The sequence below is a fragment of the Passer montanus genome, unplaced genomic scaffold (assembly GCF_014805655.1).
Source record: "Passer montanus isolate IOZ18808 unplaced genomic scaffold, ASM1480565v1 scaffold40, whole genome shotgun sequence".
NCBI classification, from domain to species: domain Eukaryota; kingdom Metazoa; phylum Chordata; class Aves; order Passeriformes; family Passeridae; genus Passer; species Passer montanus.
The window spans coordinates 97,206-114,343 of record NW_024368819.1 but is presented as its reverse complement, the minus strand read 5'-3'; the positions used below and the strand labels follow the sequence as shown (position 1 = coordinate 114,343).

At 43.6% G+C, this 17,138-nt stretch overlaps 2 protein-coding genes across 9 annotated transcripts in view; both read right to left on the bottom strand.

Moving 5' to 3' along the window:
- Nucleotides 1–3,280, bottom strand: part of SOS1 (SOS Ras/Rac guanine nucleotide exchange factor 1) — a 41,977-nt gene extending 38,697 nt beyond the window's left edge. The window contains exons 1-2 of the mRNA XM_039718830.1: nucleotides 3,191–3,280; nucleotides 315–377 (exon numbers count right to left, since the gene is read on the bottom strand). Of these exons, the coding sequence (XP_039574764.1) occupies nucleotides 315–377; nucleotides 3,191–3,280 (153 nt within the window). The remainder of the gene's footprint in view (nucleotides 1–314; nucleotides 378–3,190) is intronic.
- Nucleotides 3,281–7,420: 4,140 nt separating this feature from the next.
- Nucleotides 7,421–17,138, bottom strand: part of MAP4K3 (mitogen-activated protein kinase kinase kinase kinase 3) — a 67,149-nt gene continuing 57,431 nt past the window's right edge. For all 8 annotated transcript variants that reach the window (XM_039718853.1, XM_039718854.1, XM_039718855.1 and 5 more), the window contains 5 exons: nucleotides 15,419–15,487; nucleotides 15,207–15,299; nucleotides 13,498–13,568; nucleotides 10,964–11,019; nucleotides 7,421–8,917 (listed from right to left, as the gene is read on the bottom strand). In XM_039718853.1, coding sequence (XP_039574787.1) covers nucleotides 8,830–8,917; nucleotides 10,964–11,019; nucleotides 13,498–13,568; nucleotides 15,207–15,299; nucleotides 15,419–15,487 — 377 coding nt within the window. In that variant the 3' untranslated portion in view covers nucleotides 7,421–8,829. The remainder of the gene's footprint in view (nucleotides 8,918–10,963; nucleotides 11,020–13,497; nucleotides 13,569–15,206; nucleotides 15,300–15,418; nucleotides 15,488–17,138) is intronic.

The following is a 17,138-nucleotide window of genomic DNA, read 5'->3' as shown; positions in this document are numbered from 1 at the left end:
CATACCAATCATGGAAGGAGTTCTGTAATGAGACAACATGCCAAGCCACCCTCCAAAGCATTATCAGAGAAGGTAACACTTTACTGACTGTAAGTAGTTTTCTAAACTGAATGTTTTCTAAACATTTGGAAATGGATTATTAGTAGAAATAATCCATCATAGAAACAAATTTGGCAACAGATGAGATCATTCTGGCAAGAATTTTCTTCAATTCAGCACCTTTGAAAGTCTTCATTAATGCTGTAGCTCATTTTTACTCAACACATCCTTTCTTTATTTTCCCTCAATGACTAAAAAACCACTGACAAGCTTACCACTAAACACTCCAGGACAAAGTGCTTTATGTACACCTTGCATGGATGAGTGTTCTTATAGAGTCAGCACTCCTTAAAAAGCTTTTTCTTCTATTCTTGTACATCTCTGCTGATATTTGGTAACCCTGACCATGTTTTGTTACCTTGATCAATTAAAAATACAGGAAACTAAATCAAATACAAATGTCTTGGATGCACTCTTCAGCAACAATTCACCAAGGATGCAGGACTCGGATTTTTCCGAACACTTCTGCTGAGTCTCAAAAGGGCAGCAGTATTACACTGCTCCACTGAGCAGGTGAAAAAAGTCATGCAGTGAAGACTTCAGCTGTAGGAGGTTCTTAGATTTATCCTCCACAGCCACCAGAAGAAGAGATGATCCAAAGTGACCAGAAATTAAGAAAGCTCAACATCTTGTGTGAAGCAATGCTAAGAGTAAAAAGTACTATTCTAAGTAGCAAGTGGCAACTGGCTTGTCACCAATTTGAAGAGCCAGGTAATTAAAAATCAGGTAGAAATATCTTTGCCAACAGCAGCTTCCTGAGAACTCTGTAGTGACTGAAGCAGCTTTTTCCATGGCTTTTGCTCCACGAGAGGTCCAGATGACACATGGAGTCCCTGGAAGCACACTGTCAGGAACAGTTTCCTTAACTGAGGAAGCAAATCCCATCAGCTGCCAAGCCGCACCAGTCCAATCATTCTGACCACAACAAATTCCAGCAGCACCCCTGGTTAACTGCTCAACTTCTAAACAATTTGGGGTATGCAAAGAGTAGAACACTACTTTGTTTTTCTCCATCATCAAATGGCTTAAGGTATCCATCAGTAAGGATGACATGCTTCGTACTGCAAAACCAAGGGATCAGGAACAAGTGCTTCATACACGTGCAGAGAAATTCTGACTCCATGAAAAAGTTATACTCACAAGATGAAGTCATAAGGAATGATGTGCAAGGAAAACTATCCAAAAGGTTATGACCAGAATAAAGTGTGTAAATTCACTAGCAGAGGAACACCAGTGCTGGAAGAGGCATCACATGGCAGGTGTAATTCCTGAGTCTGTTTTCCCAGGTGCATTAAAAGCTGTGTGTCTCTGTCTCCAGGTACCCGAGACCTCTGGTGCTCCAAACGTCTTGAATCCTTCATCTTCAGCATCTCACAGCATCTCACCTTCTGTCCATCCTTGCAACTTCAATTTCAGACACCTGTTGTTATTCTTTCTTCCTTTTCTTGTACCTCATCACCATGATTACTGCCTTTCGCCAGCAAACAAAGCTCCCTGCAACACTCCTCTTTTGCAGCTTCAAAATAACTGTGACCAGGCAGAGAAGAATCTCAGTTGACATCATTTTCTTCCTAATTGAGTGCACTGGAGTCTATCTTGACAGCATCTGAAGAAGAATCAGAAGAAAAGGGATTACATTATGGTCTCAGTGGTACAAGAGCTGCTCTTTGCAAATGCAGCTGTTCAAAGCAAATGCAGCTCTACTGCTAAGGTTCATGTCTAATGAAACACAAGGCATGGTCTTCTCCAAGAATTGCCTGATGTAGGAAGAGATTTATTCTTACTCTATATTATTGGGTTTGCTGCTTGATAAAAAATAGAATCAAAATAATCCACTGGGAAAAAGAAAGCTATTTGCCATGATTCAACAATACCCATTTTTTTAAGAAAGCAATCCCGAGGCTGTAGTTTGAGCACTGCATTAGAAGCCAACTCACAGTTACAAAAGGGCAATGGCATTTTAATGATTCAGTCCACGTGTGGCAGCTTTCCCTGAGAGCTGCAAACACTCCATCCTGGTATATGTGCTCTTACTTAAATGCCACTCTCCTCAATGGACCCATTAATTCAACACAGGTCTCCACAAATGGTTAAGTCTAAGTTCCAGCTCTGCAGGAAATATCACAATTCTGCCTCTACAACCACCTGGCTTCAGGTGGGGTTCAGCTGCTGTCACTACCTTAGAATGAGTGTCAGCATCTGGTCAGCCAAGGGAGAAGTGAAGGAAAGGTTCTCCTCTTGCAACAATGGGGCATACGTGACCTTCCAAAAATCTGACTCCTACTGAGACAGCAATGCTCTGGCAATTCAGCAAAGTCACAAGGCACCAGGCTCCCTCCAGGACAGTCCTGCCCTTTGACCCCACCGGGAAATGCTGCCACCCTCTCCCCTTTAGCAGTCCCACGTGCTGGCCTGCAGTGCACCTCAGGTCTGTGGTGAGCCACCCGCGGGGTCACTGACTGCACTGCTGCAGTGCTGCACCTGCCTTGTCAACCACGACAGACAACTGACCCCTCAAGCAAGTTCATGGTTTACCTGCCACTCGTGACAGGTTCACTACTTTAGGGGTCTTTATCAGGGCAAAACACCCTACTCAAGACTATCTGTACCTCTGTCACGTTAGGAAAATACACAGTATTCATGGTTTACCTGCCACTCGTGACAGGTTCACTACTTTAGGGGTCTTTATCAGGGCAAAACACCCTACTCAAGACTATCTGTACCTCTGTCACATTAGGAAAATACACAGGTCTGCCCATTAATGAAAAAGGCAGTAAGATAATGATTTAAAATTTTCATCTGCCATTTAGTTTTCCTGTAACTCAAGTACTTGGGTCCTCAGTAAAGCTGGTGACAATCTGGACAGATTATTTATTTCCATCTTTACAAAAACAGCAGTAGTAGGCAGCAACAGCCCCAGAGAAGGTAAGAAACAGGTGGTGATCTCATGAAAAGCTGAGGTCAAAAGAGCCAACACCTGCCAGACAGTTACAAGTTTCAGAGTGAAGCCTTCAGATCTAACTCCACCTGCCTCCTGTCACCCCTCTACCCACAAAGAGAAACAGAGCAGACAAAACCAAGACAACGATACCTTGCAGGGCCAGCTCATCGTCCTCGGTAGCTTGTCCTCGTTGGCCTTCTCCTCAGATTCCAGAAGTCCTTTTCCCACTGCAGAATTCATCCAACTCCTTCAGGAAGCATCTTTAAAGCAGGGTGACTTCACGAATGGCTTGTCCACTAGGAACAAATCTGGTTCTTCATATGTCACAAGTTATCCCAAGGTTTTAATGCTTGCTTGCTTTGAGTCCTCACTCTGTGTACTCCAACTGTCAGCACTGAGACTCCTTCCAAATCTCACAAACATTTGCTGCACCATGGAATAAACCATCCTCCAGAGGAACAAGCTCTCTGTGGCTGGGACCTTGGGTAGCTCCGGTTTCCAAGCAGGCTTCAGCTGGATGGGTGTCCAAGTGCTCACAAGCACCACAAGTGAGCCGTGTGGTTAGTGCTGAAGTTTCAAGGAAGCAGCTATCCAGGGATAAGACATTAACAGCACGTGCTACGGATGAGACAAGCAAAAAGACTTCCAAGAACTGGACAAAGCCACACAACGCTGGAGACCTCAAAGAGCATGCCCAGAGAAAGAGAGGCAGTACACTGCAAGGGGAAATTAGGAAGAAATACTGCATGGGTACAACTGCAGCGCCTGAGACCGCTCAAGGAAGGAGCTTTTCAGGCAAAAGTTGCAGTTAAGCGCTGTAACTAGACAGTAACTCAGAAAGTGTTGCTGTGCAGGACTAAATCACGTGAAGTTCTGCAATCTGAAGCCAGTTCAGGTAACAGTGTCAGAAAACTTGTTTCTTAAGCCTGCTACTTTCTGGGTTCAGGACAGAAGAGGAGCCCTCACAATTTTTTCCCCTCTTCCGAATAAATTCTTTCCATGCCACAGGCACAAGCCTCACCGTCCTGAGGGAGCAAGACTTGCTAGTTTGTCCTGATTAAGCCTTCTCAGCAAAAAGGTATTTAAACTACGAGAAGGTTAACTAAAAGCCATTAGACACGAACACTAATTAACAAAAATTCTCTCGGGAGCTCCTCATAACAATCCCCCCCTATTCCCGGTCGTGTCACCAAGGGAGACCAGCAGAGACCCGCACAGCACCGCTTGCGTCCCCGCGGCCCGAGGGGGACGGGGCTCGCGTGTCCATGGCGCGGCTTTCACCGACACGGCTCCGTCCGTCCGAGCATCGCCCCGGGCCGGCTGCGAGCCCCTCCGCGCCGGGGCGCGCTCCGAGGCGCCCGCCGACCCCCGGCGGCCCCGGAGCCGCTCCCGGNAGGCAAAGCGGGGGGCCCCCCGCGCGCCTGCGCCCCGCCACGCGCGGCCGCGGCCTTCCTGGCGGAAGTGACGTTAGGGGGGCGGGCCGGCCGCGCGCGCCCCCTGGCGGCGGGAGGGCGAATGGCGATCCCTGGGAACGGCGGGGGCGGGAGGTGAGGAACTGGGAATGGGTCGGGCTGGGACACTGGGGATGGATCGGGCTGGGACACTGGGAATGGATCGGGCGGGGGGCCCCCCGCGCGCCTGCGCCCCGCCACGCGCGGCCGCGGCCTTCCTGGCGGAAGTGACGTTAGGGGGGCGGGCCGGCCGCGCGCGCCCCCTGGCGGCGGGAGGGCGAATGGCGATCCCTGGGAACGGCGGGGGCGGGAGGTGAGGAACTGGGAATGGATCGGTGTGGGACACACGGGATGGATCGGGCTGGGACACTGGGAATGGATCGGGCTGGGACACACGGGATGGATCGGTGCGGGATACTGGGGGCTGGGACACTGGGAATGGATCGGTGAGGGATACACGGGATGGATCGGGCTGGGACACTGGGAATGGATCGGTGAGGGATACACGGGATGGATCGGGCTGGGACACTGGGAATGGATCGGTGAGGGATACTGGGGAATGGATCGGTGCAGGACATGCAGGAATGGATTCAGCTGAGACAAGAAATTGGACAAATATTCCAGGAGGCCTTGTGTGGATAGACAAGGAGCTCTTGGACAAGCTGAGACACTAAAGGAGGCTGTGGAGGGTGGAAGCAGGAGCTGAAGCCTGGCAGGAATACAGAGAAGGTGTCCGGGCAGCCAGGGATAGAGGAGATAAAGCTCCGAGAGAGTTAGACATGGCCAGGGACATCAAGGACAAGAGGAAAAGCTTCTGCAGGTGTGTGGGTGATAAAAGGAACACCAGGAAAAATGAGGACCCTCTCTGGAAGGAAAGGGGAGACGTGATTAGCTGGGATGGGGCAAAGGCTGAGGTGCTCAATTACTTTTTTGTCTCTTTCTCCACCGGGATGTTCTCCAGCCACACTGCCCGAGCTGCAGAAGGGAAAGGCAGGGCCTGGGAGACTGAGGAATCACCTGCTGGAGAAGATGGGATTCAAGGCTGTCCAAAGCACCTGAAGGTGCACACGTCCATGGCACCTGATGAGATGCATCCACATGTCCTAAAGGAACTGGTGTCTCCCTCCCCAGACAGATTTCTACAGCTTCTTCCACACCTCTCATAGATGACCTTCCTGTACTTTAGGTGTGTTTCCTTGGAGGGAGGCAAGAGGTTTGGGCACACTCCCTATTTTTACCAGCTATTTTCCCTTGCAATCCTTCAAAACCCAGCAGGGCTATTGCCAGAGCTGAACCCTGGGAGCTGTAAGAAATGTCCCCTGCCTGGGGACAGCCACCCCCCCCAGTGCTCACAGCATTGCTGGGCTGCCCCAGCCCCACTGCAAGCTCCCCGTGGCAGAGCTGCAGGCAGCCAGCAGCGTGCCTCACCTTGCACAGTCCTTGCTGTCAGGTAAGGGCTGTGGGATGCACAATTTGAATCTGAACCCCCTTTTTTTGTGCCACCAGATCCAGTTTCTGACACAGGCAGGCAGCACTGCACGGAGAGATGGGAAAGAAAAAGATAAAAGCAGTGTTCACTGCCTTGATCCCAGCTTCCAGGAGCACTTCTGTAACACACACAATGGCACTGCTTTCTTCATTCCCTGTAAGGAGGCTCAGTTTGGGCCAAAGCACTGATCAGATTTGGCTGCCAGCTGGTGAGTGCCTGATCCTGTGGTCAAATCAACCCTCCTGCCTGCCAGCAGCTCCTTCCAATTGCTAGGAGCAAGCATGGAAGGGACTAGGAGGAGGAAAAGGGAAGCACAGAGGTGGCTGGAGGAACTGTGTCCACCATCCATGGCAGAGGCCTTGCTGGAACCTCATGGTACCTGTGATGGGGTTTCCTGGCCCTGACTGGGCTCCCATCAGTCAGCCACACACTGATCCCAATCCTACACCAGGATTCCAGTCAGAAGCCCCTACCAGGCATGGCTCAGGAGAACTTTAGTTCAAGGCAGCTTTAGGTCTAGCCAAGGAGACCTTTTGGTTTACCAGACACCCAGGCCCCTGGGCTCAGCTGTCAGCAGAGCAGGCAAGCAGCTTGAGATGTGGGAAAGGCAGTTTTGTGGCACAAACCCCAAATCCCGCAACAGGACAATTCCTCAAAAAAGCAGGAACTCTTCACTTCTTACCTTTGAGGCTGGAGAGCAGCATGGGAAGAGCAAAGCTGTTCTGATTCTACCAAGAGACTGGAAACAAGCCTGCCCTAGCACAATGCTCCCTTCTTCCCACATGCTCTCTCCTCATTATCTTTAGCCCTTCCAGCTGCATCCCTGCATGCATGCTCGTACCAAAAATGCCCAAGCAGAGTAAAAACCAACAGCCCTCAGCCTCTGGTGCCTATAATTCAGCAGTGGCTTGAGGAACCTGGCCCCAGCTGCTACAGGACCCCCCCAGGAGGAAGCACGTTCATAGCACATCAGCTGCAGTGCACTTTGCTAAATGTGAGTGACTTTCTGCATGTCCAAGTGAGGAACAGCCCACAGGGGACAGGATGGAAATTGCGCTTGGGGATTTCACAAGGGCGCTGTGAAGCACACACAACTTCTCAGCTTTTCTGAGAATTCAGCAGTGAGGCTTGTGCCACCACCTCTTCCCCCACAGGGTGAGCAGAGGCTCAGGACAAGGAACAGCCACAATGGGGCTGGCAAGAGGCAGTGAGCTCGAGGCCCACAGGCAGAAAAATAAACCTGCTGAATAAATCAGTGTTGCAATCAACAGAGATGGAACAGCAGGAAATGGAGGGACAAAACCACAAAAGGTGTAATTTAGAAAGACTTAGCTGAAATCTACACGTCCACTGCCCAAAGGCCAGAAGGGTATTGATGCCAACCCAAACTGAGTGGAGCTCCAGCAACCTCTGTTCATACATTCAGAGACGCCCAGCTTCTGTGTTTGGCACAACCATTTAATAGCAGAATTGAAAACTCAGTATGTTCCATTTTAATCTTATGTGGAAAATCAGTGCAGGTGATAATCTAATTGTACAACAACATGTTAAAAAAATTTATTTTACATTATGTACATTAGGGAACATATTTCAAAGCATTACCCATCACAACAATAACGCAGGCCATAAATCACTTTTAATTTAGTTTGGTTTTAGTGTATATTATCACAATAAAATATAAAGAACATATACAAAAAAAAGGAGTCAAATGTGTGCATTTTGCTTAAAACTTGGCATTTACACACTCCATTGGAAAATAGCAGTCAAAAATACTTCTGATCAAAACTAAGTTCCCGTGATGCGTAGTAACCATCGTGTTGTTTCAATGAGGTAGTAACTAAATTTTGGCCATGTGTTAACATCCTAAAATCAAGAAAAGTGAAAATGGTTATAAGGCCAAAAAAAAAGGTCAAAATGGCAACATCTCTGAGCCATTTCCACAATGTGGAATGTTGCTCCTTTTCATCATGATATGAAACTATTTAGTAAGACAAACAGTAATAACTATTTTTTATCATTGTATACACTAATAATTCAAACAACTATTGCAGAATTACAGCCAGGTACCACTAGTCTGGGACTGACACCCATCCATAAGGTATTGTTTTCAAGCATAGAGAAGTAATCATAAGGAAAGTTTTAATTAAATATAAAAATACAGGTGTTTAACTGGTTTGTTTCACAAAGGAATCTACCCAAATAAACAAAAAAAAGGAACTTTGAAGCCCAAGTCATATCCACAAAGTCACAGCTTACCTTTGTGACTAAATACATCACATCTCAATACATTGTGCAAACATGAACACCAGTGTGTTGTATTGAAATTAAAACAAGATTGTAATCCGATTACAGCCTTGGTTACAATTTCTAAAAGTTAATATTTATTTGTATTAGTAAATTACATATAATAAAATACAATAGTGTTGCTAAATGTACTATATTTGTTGCTAGAATCCCACTTTATAATAAACACATGAGACGTCCTTATAATAGTACCCCGATTTAATTTCTGCATCCTCAGTGACTTTTACATCTGTACAGGTAAGACACTTGTACTTAACAGGAGGACCTCTATCTACAGAAAGTCAGTGTAGGGCTTCAGCAAGAAGTTTCACTGAAAAATACTGCATATGTACAAAGATTACATAACAGTAAATTAAGCACTTCTGTGGTATCATAATGCTTCTGTGTCCATACCACAAACAATTTTCGTCTTCCCCTCATGCCACAATAAATTATAAAGTAACTGAAGTGGGGTTACTGCAGCTTTTGTGCAATTCCAGCCAGTCACGAGTGCTGCTGCAGCAGGAGTGTTCTCCTCACAGTGAGCTGCCTGCCACGTGCTGCTCTCAGTAGCTGTTCTCATGGCCTGCCAGGATATACAAATTGCTGTTGGCTGTCGGGTTGTCCGTCGGCCTGCTCTCCAGCACCACGACCCTAAAATGGAAATTAAAAAAGCCACAATGTCAAGTGATCCTTCATTTAAAAACAACCTCTGAGTTTAATTAAATATTCTTTCCTAGGATCCATTTGACTGGTCGTTATTTCTCTTTCCCTGGATGCCTTTAGTCCAAAAGCTCTCAAACCAATGCCAACCTCAAAGCAAGCTCACAGTCTTACCCAGACAAGTTCTCCAAGGATCTCCCACAGCCTCTCTGGGCTCCTGCTACAGTGCTGAACCATCCTCACCAATCATGTTTATCCCTTGCTGCAATGCATCCCTATTGCCTCTCATCCTTTAGTGAGGGCTTCTGAAATGGGTCCATCACTCCCCTACTGAGCTTGTGCTTTCCTGGAGCTTTGCAAAGCAAACCTATTCATCAGGCTCCAGTTCTGAGAGCTGTTTTTCTGCTTCTAGCCACAGGAATCACAGATGAACAAAGCTGATTCTTCTGTGAACACCTCTAGTTAATCTCTGAGCCTGTGTAACCTAACCCACAGAAAATTCCTTCAGCTCTGAAAGTTGCAGAGACCAAAATTTGCAGGCAAAGAGAATCCTCAAGGAAAGGAGTACTATGTGAAGAGTTTCCTCTTTCTTGCCACCCACTTTTGGCTATCACTGGAGACAAGAGACCGGGTTACATGGGCCTGCAACTGCAAAGATCATAAGGGAAGTCCTAGACCAGACCTTTCTCTTCAAAGAAGAGAAATTAGCCATCACAATTTTGTTTCACAAACTATTTAAATTTTTTTCATCAGGCAAGAACTGCTAAAACTGCTAAACAGACCAGGACATTCATGACTGACTTCTCCACAAACATCCTGAAGTGAAGGCAGATAGTGGGAAACTCAAATCCCTCTTGTGGATTCAGACAGGAAAGTGTGCTGGCTCCAAGACTAAAAAACCTGAAAAAAACCTGACCTCTACTCAACATGCTCCACAAAGAGAATGACACCTCATGCAATGAGGCAATTGCCTGCCCATGAGGAGAAAGCAACACACAAGCTTTTATTACACTGACATCAAGGTTTTTGATTCTCAGAACATCAGCTCCTATGAACTGTCTAGGAAAGGACTCCTGTTACTGGAAAAATGTTTCACACTCAAGCACAAAACAGGACAGAGCTGCAAGGAAAAGGGTATATGAAGAAACTGGAATTAGTGTTTGTTGCAGAGCGAACTCTTTAAACATTTGCTTAGACTTGAAAACTATCAGAGCAAGCCAGAAATAGATGGGACCATATTTGGGGAAGAGGACATTTTTACAAGGCAATTTTTTGCAATGTCATTCTAAAATTCCACGTGGGTTTACTGCAAGCAGGGTAAGACAGAGGCAATTCTCAAAAGAAAAGTTAAAGCCTATTTTTGCAGTTCTTGTGAATTCATTACTGGTGAAACTGTCATGTCAGCATGCACTCCCCTGAAGACAAAACAGCTGCTGCTTCTGTGGCTCTTACAGAAGTACAAAGTTCAACACCAGGGCAGAGAAAGTTGAGGAAGTCAGGGACACTCCTAAAACAGCACTTGGGTCACTCAGACAGGTCCCACAAGCAGATGCCGAAGAACAGCTACATTGGGAGCTATCAAGAGCTCCTACAAGACCTGAACCGTCATGTTGGGAGAAGAACTGGTAGATTTCCTTTCTGGGGTGAAAGTGAGATATTTAAATTTTTTAAGTACTTTTTGCACTTATTTCCAAATCTAGAAGCAGATTTTGATGAGCTATTGCTGAAGAACATCTGAAAGTAAAGATTTCACCAAGTTAAACAAAAGAATTACAATACAAAAAAGAAAACACTCCTGGAGATTGTGACTGCAGCCAAGTAAAAGCTTCTTGCATGGCTAAGTACTTCTGGAGGTTTTTATTTATTTTAAATTTAAAAAGAGAAAAGTAAAAGTGGAGAACTGGAAGGCAGACATGTACACAAAGGAATGTCTAAGATGCCTAAAAAAGAATTTGCAAGAAACATGGAAAATACTTTTACAAGAAGAACACACATTATTCCTTTATTTTTGTATGTCCTGTTTACTTCTCATCTTACCTGTCAGATCCCAGAAGCCTGAATATCCTTGTATTATCAGAAATTTCTTGTGTGATCTAGACAATAAAAAGAAATATTTACATGTTAAGACCACAAGTCTTTTCATTTTGTTTTTAACATTAGTCAAGAGAAAAGAATTGACTGTGACTGATGTTACCAACTGACTGCCAATTGAAATCCAATAGAGACTATAATGCAACTGTCACTTTTAACTAAAATATAGAAGTTTTCTGTAATTCCTCCCACATTACATGTATTCCTCTGCTAGCCACTGCAAGCACAACAGCAGGGCTCAGCTTGGTACTTGAGTTACCAGTGCAATTGTCTTTACAGCCATGGCTGAAAGAGATAGGGTGCAATTAATGTCACTTTAGGGTGTATACCCAAAAATGGGCCAGGCAAATCACACATAAAACACATTTTGTTGAACTGCTGAATAATAGTAAGAATGCATTAAGTTCATATTCTGAAAACCCTAGCAGAGAAACAATCTAATCTGTGGTACTTATGCCCACTGCAAAAAAGAAAACTTCATCTTTTGACATTTCAGATGAGTGCAACAGACCTGTGTGTTCTGTTGGTGAACTGTACTTGTGTGATACATCTTTATGGTCATATGAGTATCAAAGCACCCACAAAATCATCATGTTCATTAATGAAGTCAATCAAAGCCCAGTGCAGACTCCAAAGGGTATTCAGTCACTTTGTGATCAGGCAACACTGTGTACAAAGCTCCTCTTCTGAACAGCCAAATTTTACACTCTGGGGAAAGTAGGCATTCTCATCTCCTTCCCAGACCCTAGTAATGTTAGCTGACTTACTGAATTCACTTCTGGTGCAGAGAACTTGCAAGAGAATTTTAATTCACAACAATGAAATCCTTCACTTTTCTAAGAAAATTAATTTCTACTTTCTGTGAGGCTAAGGCTGTAAAATCTTTGCCCAAATTTTGAACCTCTTGTGTCAGAATTCACAGTTCCCTCTTTCAATTTTCACACTTGATCAACCATGGTGGAAGGTCACAATTGTGGAAGGAAACAACTTTGCAAGCAGCTCAAGTCACCCCCAATTAGGCCAACTCTATTAGAATAGGGAGTCTGAACTAATGATGCCTTCAAAGAAATGCTGCAAGTTAAGTCAGTCAGCTTTTTGTCCCATGCAACAACTTCCTACCCACTACACAGTACAAGATTTCCCCCAAAGTAACAACCATGGTCAAGACCTGAGCCTGGCACTGAAGGCTTTTCATATTACAGCAGAAAATACATTTATTGCTTTTAACAGCTGTAGCTAGTGGGACAGCTAGTAGAGATAAGGAATTTAAAAAGGCCCAAAAGCTTACCCAAGACGTGTCCTACAGAGAAAACATTTTAGGTGGCTTGCTTTTCTGTCAACAGCCCAGTTCTGCTTTCAGTTCTTCATTTAGGTTCTGGCTTTGGCTTGACAGCAACAAAGCAAGCCACTGTCCCTGATGCTTTACATAAACAACAACATGCATCCATTTGGGCTGCAGCACACTGGGACATGGCCTCTCCCAGCTGGAGCAGAGCCACTGAGTGCTCTACCCTTTTATAGAGCAATGCACAAATGCCACAATAAACATTTGCACCTTGGAAACAAGAAGCAGTCTGACTCCAGCCTTTGGTTCACACAGAGCAGCCTCACTGTTAGCACAGACTGGGTCAACTGAGGCTTTGTGCAAGTCAGTATAGTGCTGGAACAATGTGGTGTGACTGTATGTGTACCTTAAAATACAATTAGTGATAATGAGCTCAATTTGTCAGTCAATGAAACACTGATGGAGTAACTGGAAATACTTGTAAATATTCATTAATAACCAAATTAATTAAATTCCTATGGAGTACAGAATTTTCACTAACAGGTACACAAGGTGTGCAGCAAGGGAAAATAAAAACTATTTGGGAAGGTGGTTATAGTGGTTTAACTCTGTCTAAAAAATCACATTCAATGGGCTAAAAAAGTGACTACAAGGAGATTTTAGGGAAAAAAAACCAAATCAACCACATTTAGGTCAATCTGGTATTTTTCTACTGAATATGGAAAAATATTTCTTGTGAAAGCTGCACAATTCTTCAAAGTATTCGTAAGCCAAGAGAACATGGAAAAGACTAAAAAACATCAGGCAACTCATTTGACACTGTGACAAAAAGCTGAAGTTTAGCAGTGGAACCACTGGCAAAGCCTAGATTTCTGTGAGAGGCTAAGGAACTGACAGTGGTCTTGAAAGCAATTTAAGATGAAGATTAATATCACCAAGAATTAGACTTGGATATTTTCTGTGGCATCCTGGCCTGGGCTTTTGTTTCTGCTTTGTCAGATGTGAAGGGGTTCTTGCACAGCTCCACCAATGCTTTCCAGCTTATGAAACAAGCTTAGAATGAGAATACAGCTCCTAGGTCCAACCTAGGAAATTGCTGAAATGTTTCACTCTTTTTCAGGCAGCTGTATTGTGCATTTCTCCTCCACATGGCTTACATTAGAAGCCAGAATTTGATGCAAAATGTAGAACTCACCTCATTTGATCTAAAACTCCTTCCTTGCATGCCATGTTTCCAGAATGCTAACACACTGTCTTGTAGACAAACTGGTAAGAAAGAACACTGGAATCAGTTTTGAGGCATAAACTCAACCCTTGCTTTTAAGGCCAAAAGCACAAGACTATAGTTTTGAAATCTGTACATGTATGTTCCATTGTATGACATCCACCCACTCAGACTGAGGAAAGCCTTCCAGAAATCTGAAAACTGAACCTACCTCAAAAGTAGCTGCATTTATACATTTATTTGTTTAATGAGCAGGGTTTAAAAACATTTCCACCTAACCAGAAAATATTCTAAATGTCTAGTCCTAAACATGTCATTTTCTTTGAACAGGAAATGCCTTTAATACTTGCAGACAAAATATATGGAGTTTTAACAGAAAAGTTAAAATATATAGGGATTTTTAACAAAAGTGTCTTTGGAGACACTGCCAGGACAGTAAAGGCCACTGGAAACTCATTTTGTGACAAGCAGGGTGAGGACTACAGTACATGCAGAGGTCCCAGAGTGAGAAGCTTCAACTACATAGAATCCTTCTCCACATTCCCAATCACCAAGAGCCATAAAAGTAATGTTTTTAATGGGAATGTTTTCTTGTCCTCTTCTCTGTGGGAGATTGGATGGGATCTTTGGGAGCCTGAAACTTTAAAGCTTCTCCTCAGAAATAAACTCCCTGCAAGTTCTGATGATTTTAGAATCCATTGTTCCTCTTCTGCTGCTGCTACCTTTCATCTCTGCACACATCTCTCCTACCCCTCTTTCAACAGCAGGTGGTGCAATCCAGATATGTAACTATTGGAGAATTGCCAAAACAATCAATTCTTTCTGTTTCACAAATTTAATTCATTCAAATTCTACACAAGGAAACAAAATTCATGCAACCTGTGACATATCATATAATTTAATCTTTGAGCTGCTTTATAGAAATGGACTGCACAAACACACATGCAAAATGAGTTAGGCATGGGTGATTCAGAGTTTATGTAGGTTGTGTTAAGGCATTCCCTTAGAGGCTAGAAGTCTTCAACATGCTTCCAAGACATTTAGCTTAATCTAAGAAGACTCCAGGATTATTACTTCATTCCAACTGTTCCTAGGAAAGCACATGCTAAACCTTTCACTGAGTCTTCTTACACAAAGTGAAATGAGTGAGGTAGTGCTCCATATGCCAAAGACTACACAGGTAGCATACCTAATTCTTTACTGTAACATTGAACAAGTTCATCATAGAAGATCTCAATTTGGAAGGGACTCATAAGGATCACTTAGAGCATCGTCCAGATGTTGCACAAGCTCTAACAGGCTTGGTCCTGCAACCACTTCTCTGGGGAGCTCAGTCCAGTGATCAATCACCCTCTGAGTGAAATGTATTCCTAATATCCAACCTGAATTTTCCCATATGCAACTCATATAATTTCCATGTCCTTACTGCTGTTCATGACCTTTGGCTGCCAGAGCACACTGTTTACTCATCTTCAGCTTGTTACCAATCCCAACCCCCAGATCTCTTTCTGCCAAGCTGCTCTCCAGCCTCTCATCCTACAGTTTGTACACATAACTAGGACTACCTCATCTCAGATGCAGAATCCACCACTTGCTCTTGTTAAATTTCATCCAGATGGTGATTGTCCAACTCTCTGACCTACAGGGATATTCAAGACTAATAATGAAACCCAGCTTACCTATTGATTCAATCTGAAAGTCAAACGTGAGCTCCGATGACAGTTTGCGGCTGGATTTTAACCTGCCTTGCAGATTCACTATTTTTATGCAGCCTAGGCAATAAATAAGGATATGTTAACCAAGGATTATCTTCAATCCACAACCTAATTTGAAGACATGTATGCATGTATATGCATACATATAACATATATTTAGTTGATATCAAACTTACAATCCAAGCACACCAAAATGGTATCTCTCTCCAGCTGTGTTACATGGACAACACTCGTCTCCGTAGTGTCTGTAAAAAAATGACAGTGTTAGTTCATAACATACATTAGCATGAAATTTGAAATGGAAGTTCTAGAGTTTGAGACATTTTGATGGATTAGTGCGTTTTTCTACTTAAAATCATCATCTTAACAGTGACATTACTCTTCTTTTAGAGATGCATGTCCACTTATCCAACTTGCTGGCTGTGACAGGAAAACTGAAGCTGCAATACTGAAGTATGGATTTAATTCAGCCTTTTCTGAATGTCACAAAAGAAAAGTGACCTGTACATTGTTCTCCATTTATTCTCTCTTGGTGTAATTGAATACTGCTGTTGCAAAAAGCCAGATATATGTGACTGTCCACACTATGCTGCATCACTGCACTTTTCTTTTGTCTTTATTTCTAAATCCTGATAGGGACTTATATACTATTACTTAATTCTTGATGCTATTTGTAGATGTTCCATCCCCAGATATTCCAAAAATAGGGGCTTATTTCCTTCTCCAAACCCTCAAAAGAAGGGCTATTTTTTCTCTTCTGGGTTACGGCTGCAGCAGTCTCCATCACAGTAAATGGGAATTTGACCCACAGATGATTAGTGGACATGTCAGCTCAAAAGAGAAGTGTAGTTTTGGTCCATTTGTTTATTAACATTAAAGTTACATACAAAGCAACTCTTACTAATTCAACATTACTGACAGATTCTGTAGGCATCTTTCATATAGCAAAGAGAAACTCAGTAAATCCATTACACATGAGAAATTAGAGCACATTACCTAGAACACAAAAGCAGCTTCCGGTTAAAATTATAAAAAAGAAAAATCTGTTTGCATCATTGCTCTCCTGCCAGCAGGGGACAGAAATAAGCTGATGCAACAAAAGGGTTTAAATTTGAGCTACAAAAATAGAAGAAAACAACAACATAGACACAACGAGAACACTCAAGTCATTCAAGGAAATTGTAGCAAAGAGTGGAAGGCACAATGCAAAAAAAAAACAAACCAAAAAACAACCAAACAAAAAAACCAAAACCAGAGAAGAGATTAGTACTCTTATATTTATGCACCAATGCAGACAACATTAAGAGTGAAATGACAACAGGACATTCCTCTTCAGTGTGCTTCCTTTATGGGCTGTGCTATAAAGTCACACAGTTACATGCAGAAAGGATTGAAAATAAAATGCATTGTCTGAAGTGGTAAAGTGTGTTAATTTGCCATCCACTGCTCACTTTGAGTATTCTAACTATGCTTTAAAGTGTGTCAAAATCTGATTCACTTTTCAGCAGCAGCATGATCAGTGGGTATCTTCCTGGAGGAAACTGTTCTTCCTAGTGAATTTCACAGTACACACTCATCTGGACTCACGCACACATGTATACCAGCACAATTTATTATGTATAAATTCACCATGAACCAACAATGGATCCATAACAGGCAAAATCAAAGCTATTTACTGCTTCTGAACCTGCCAGCTATGACTAGCTCCTTACTGCATCTAGGTTCAGGGGGCAACTGTGTAACTCTAAAAAAGTAATTCTTAATACACTTCCATGGGAGAATGTCTGCTGCTGCTCAGATGGTGGCCATCTCATCCATGGTGCCCACACTGGAGATGGGAAGGCACTCGGTTTCCTGCTACAGTGGTCCTAATCCTTTTTGCTTCCACAAACACCA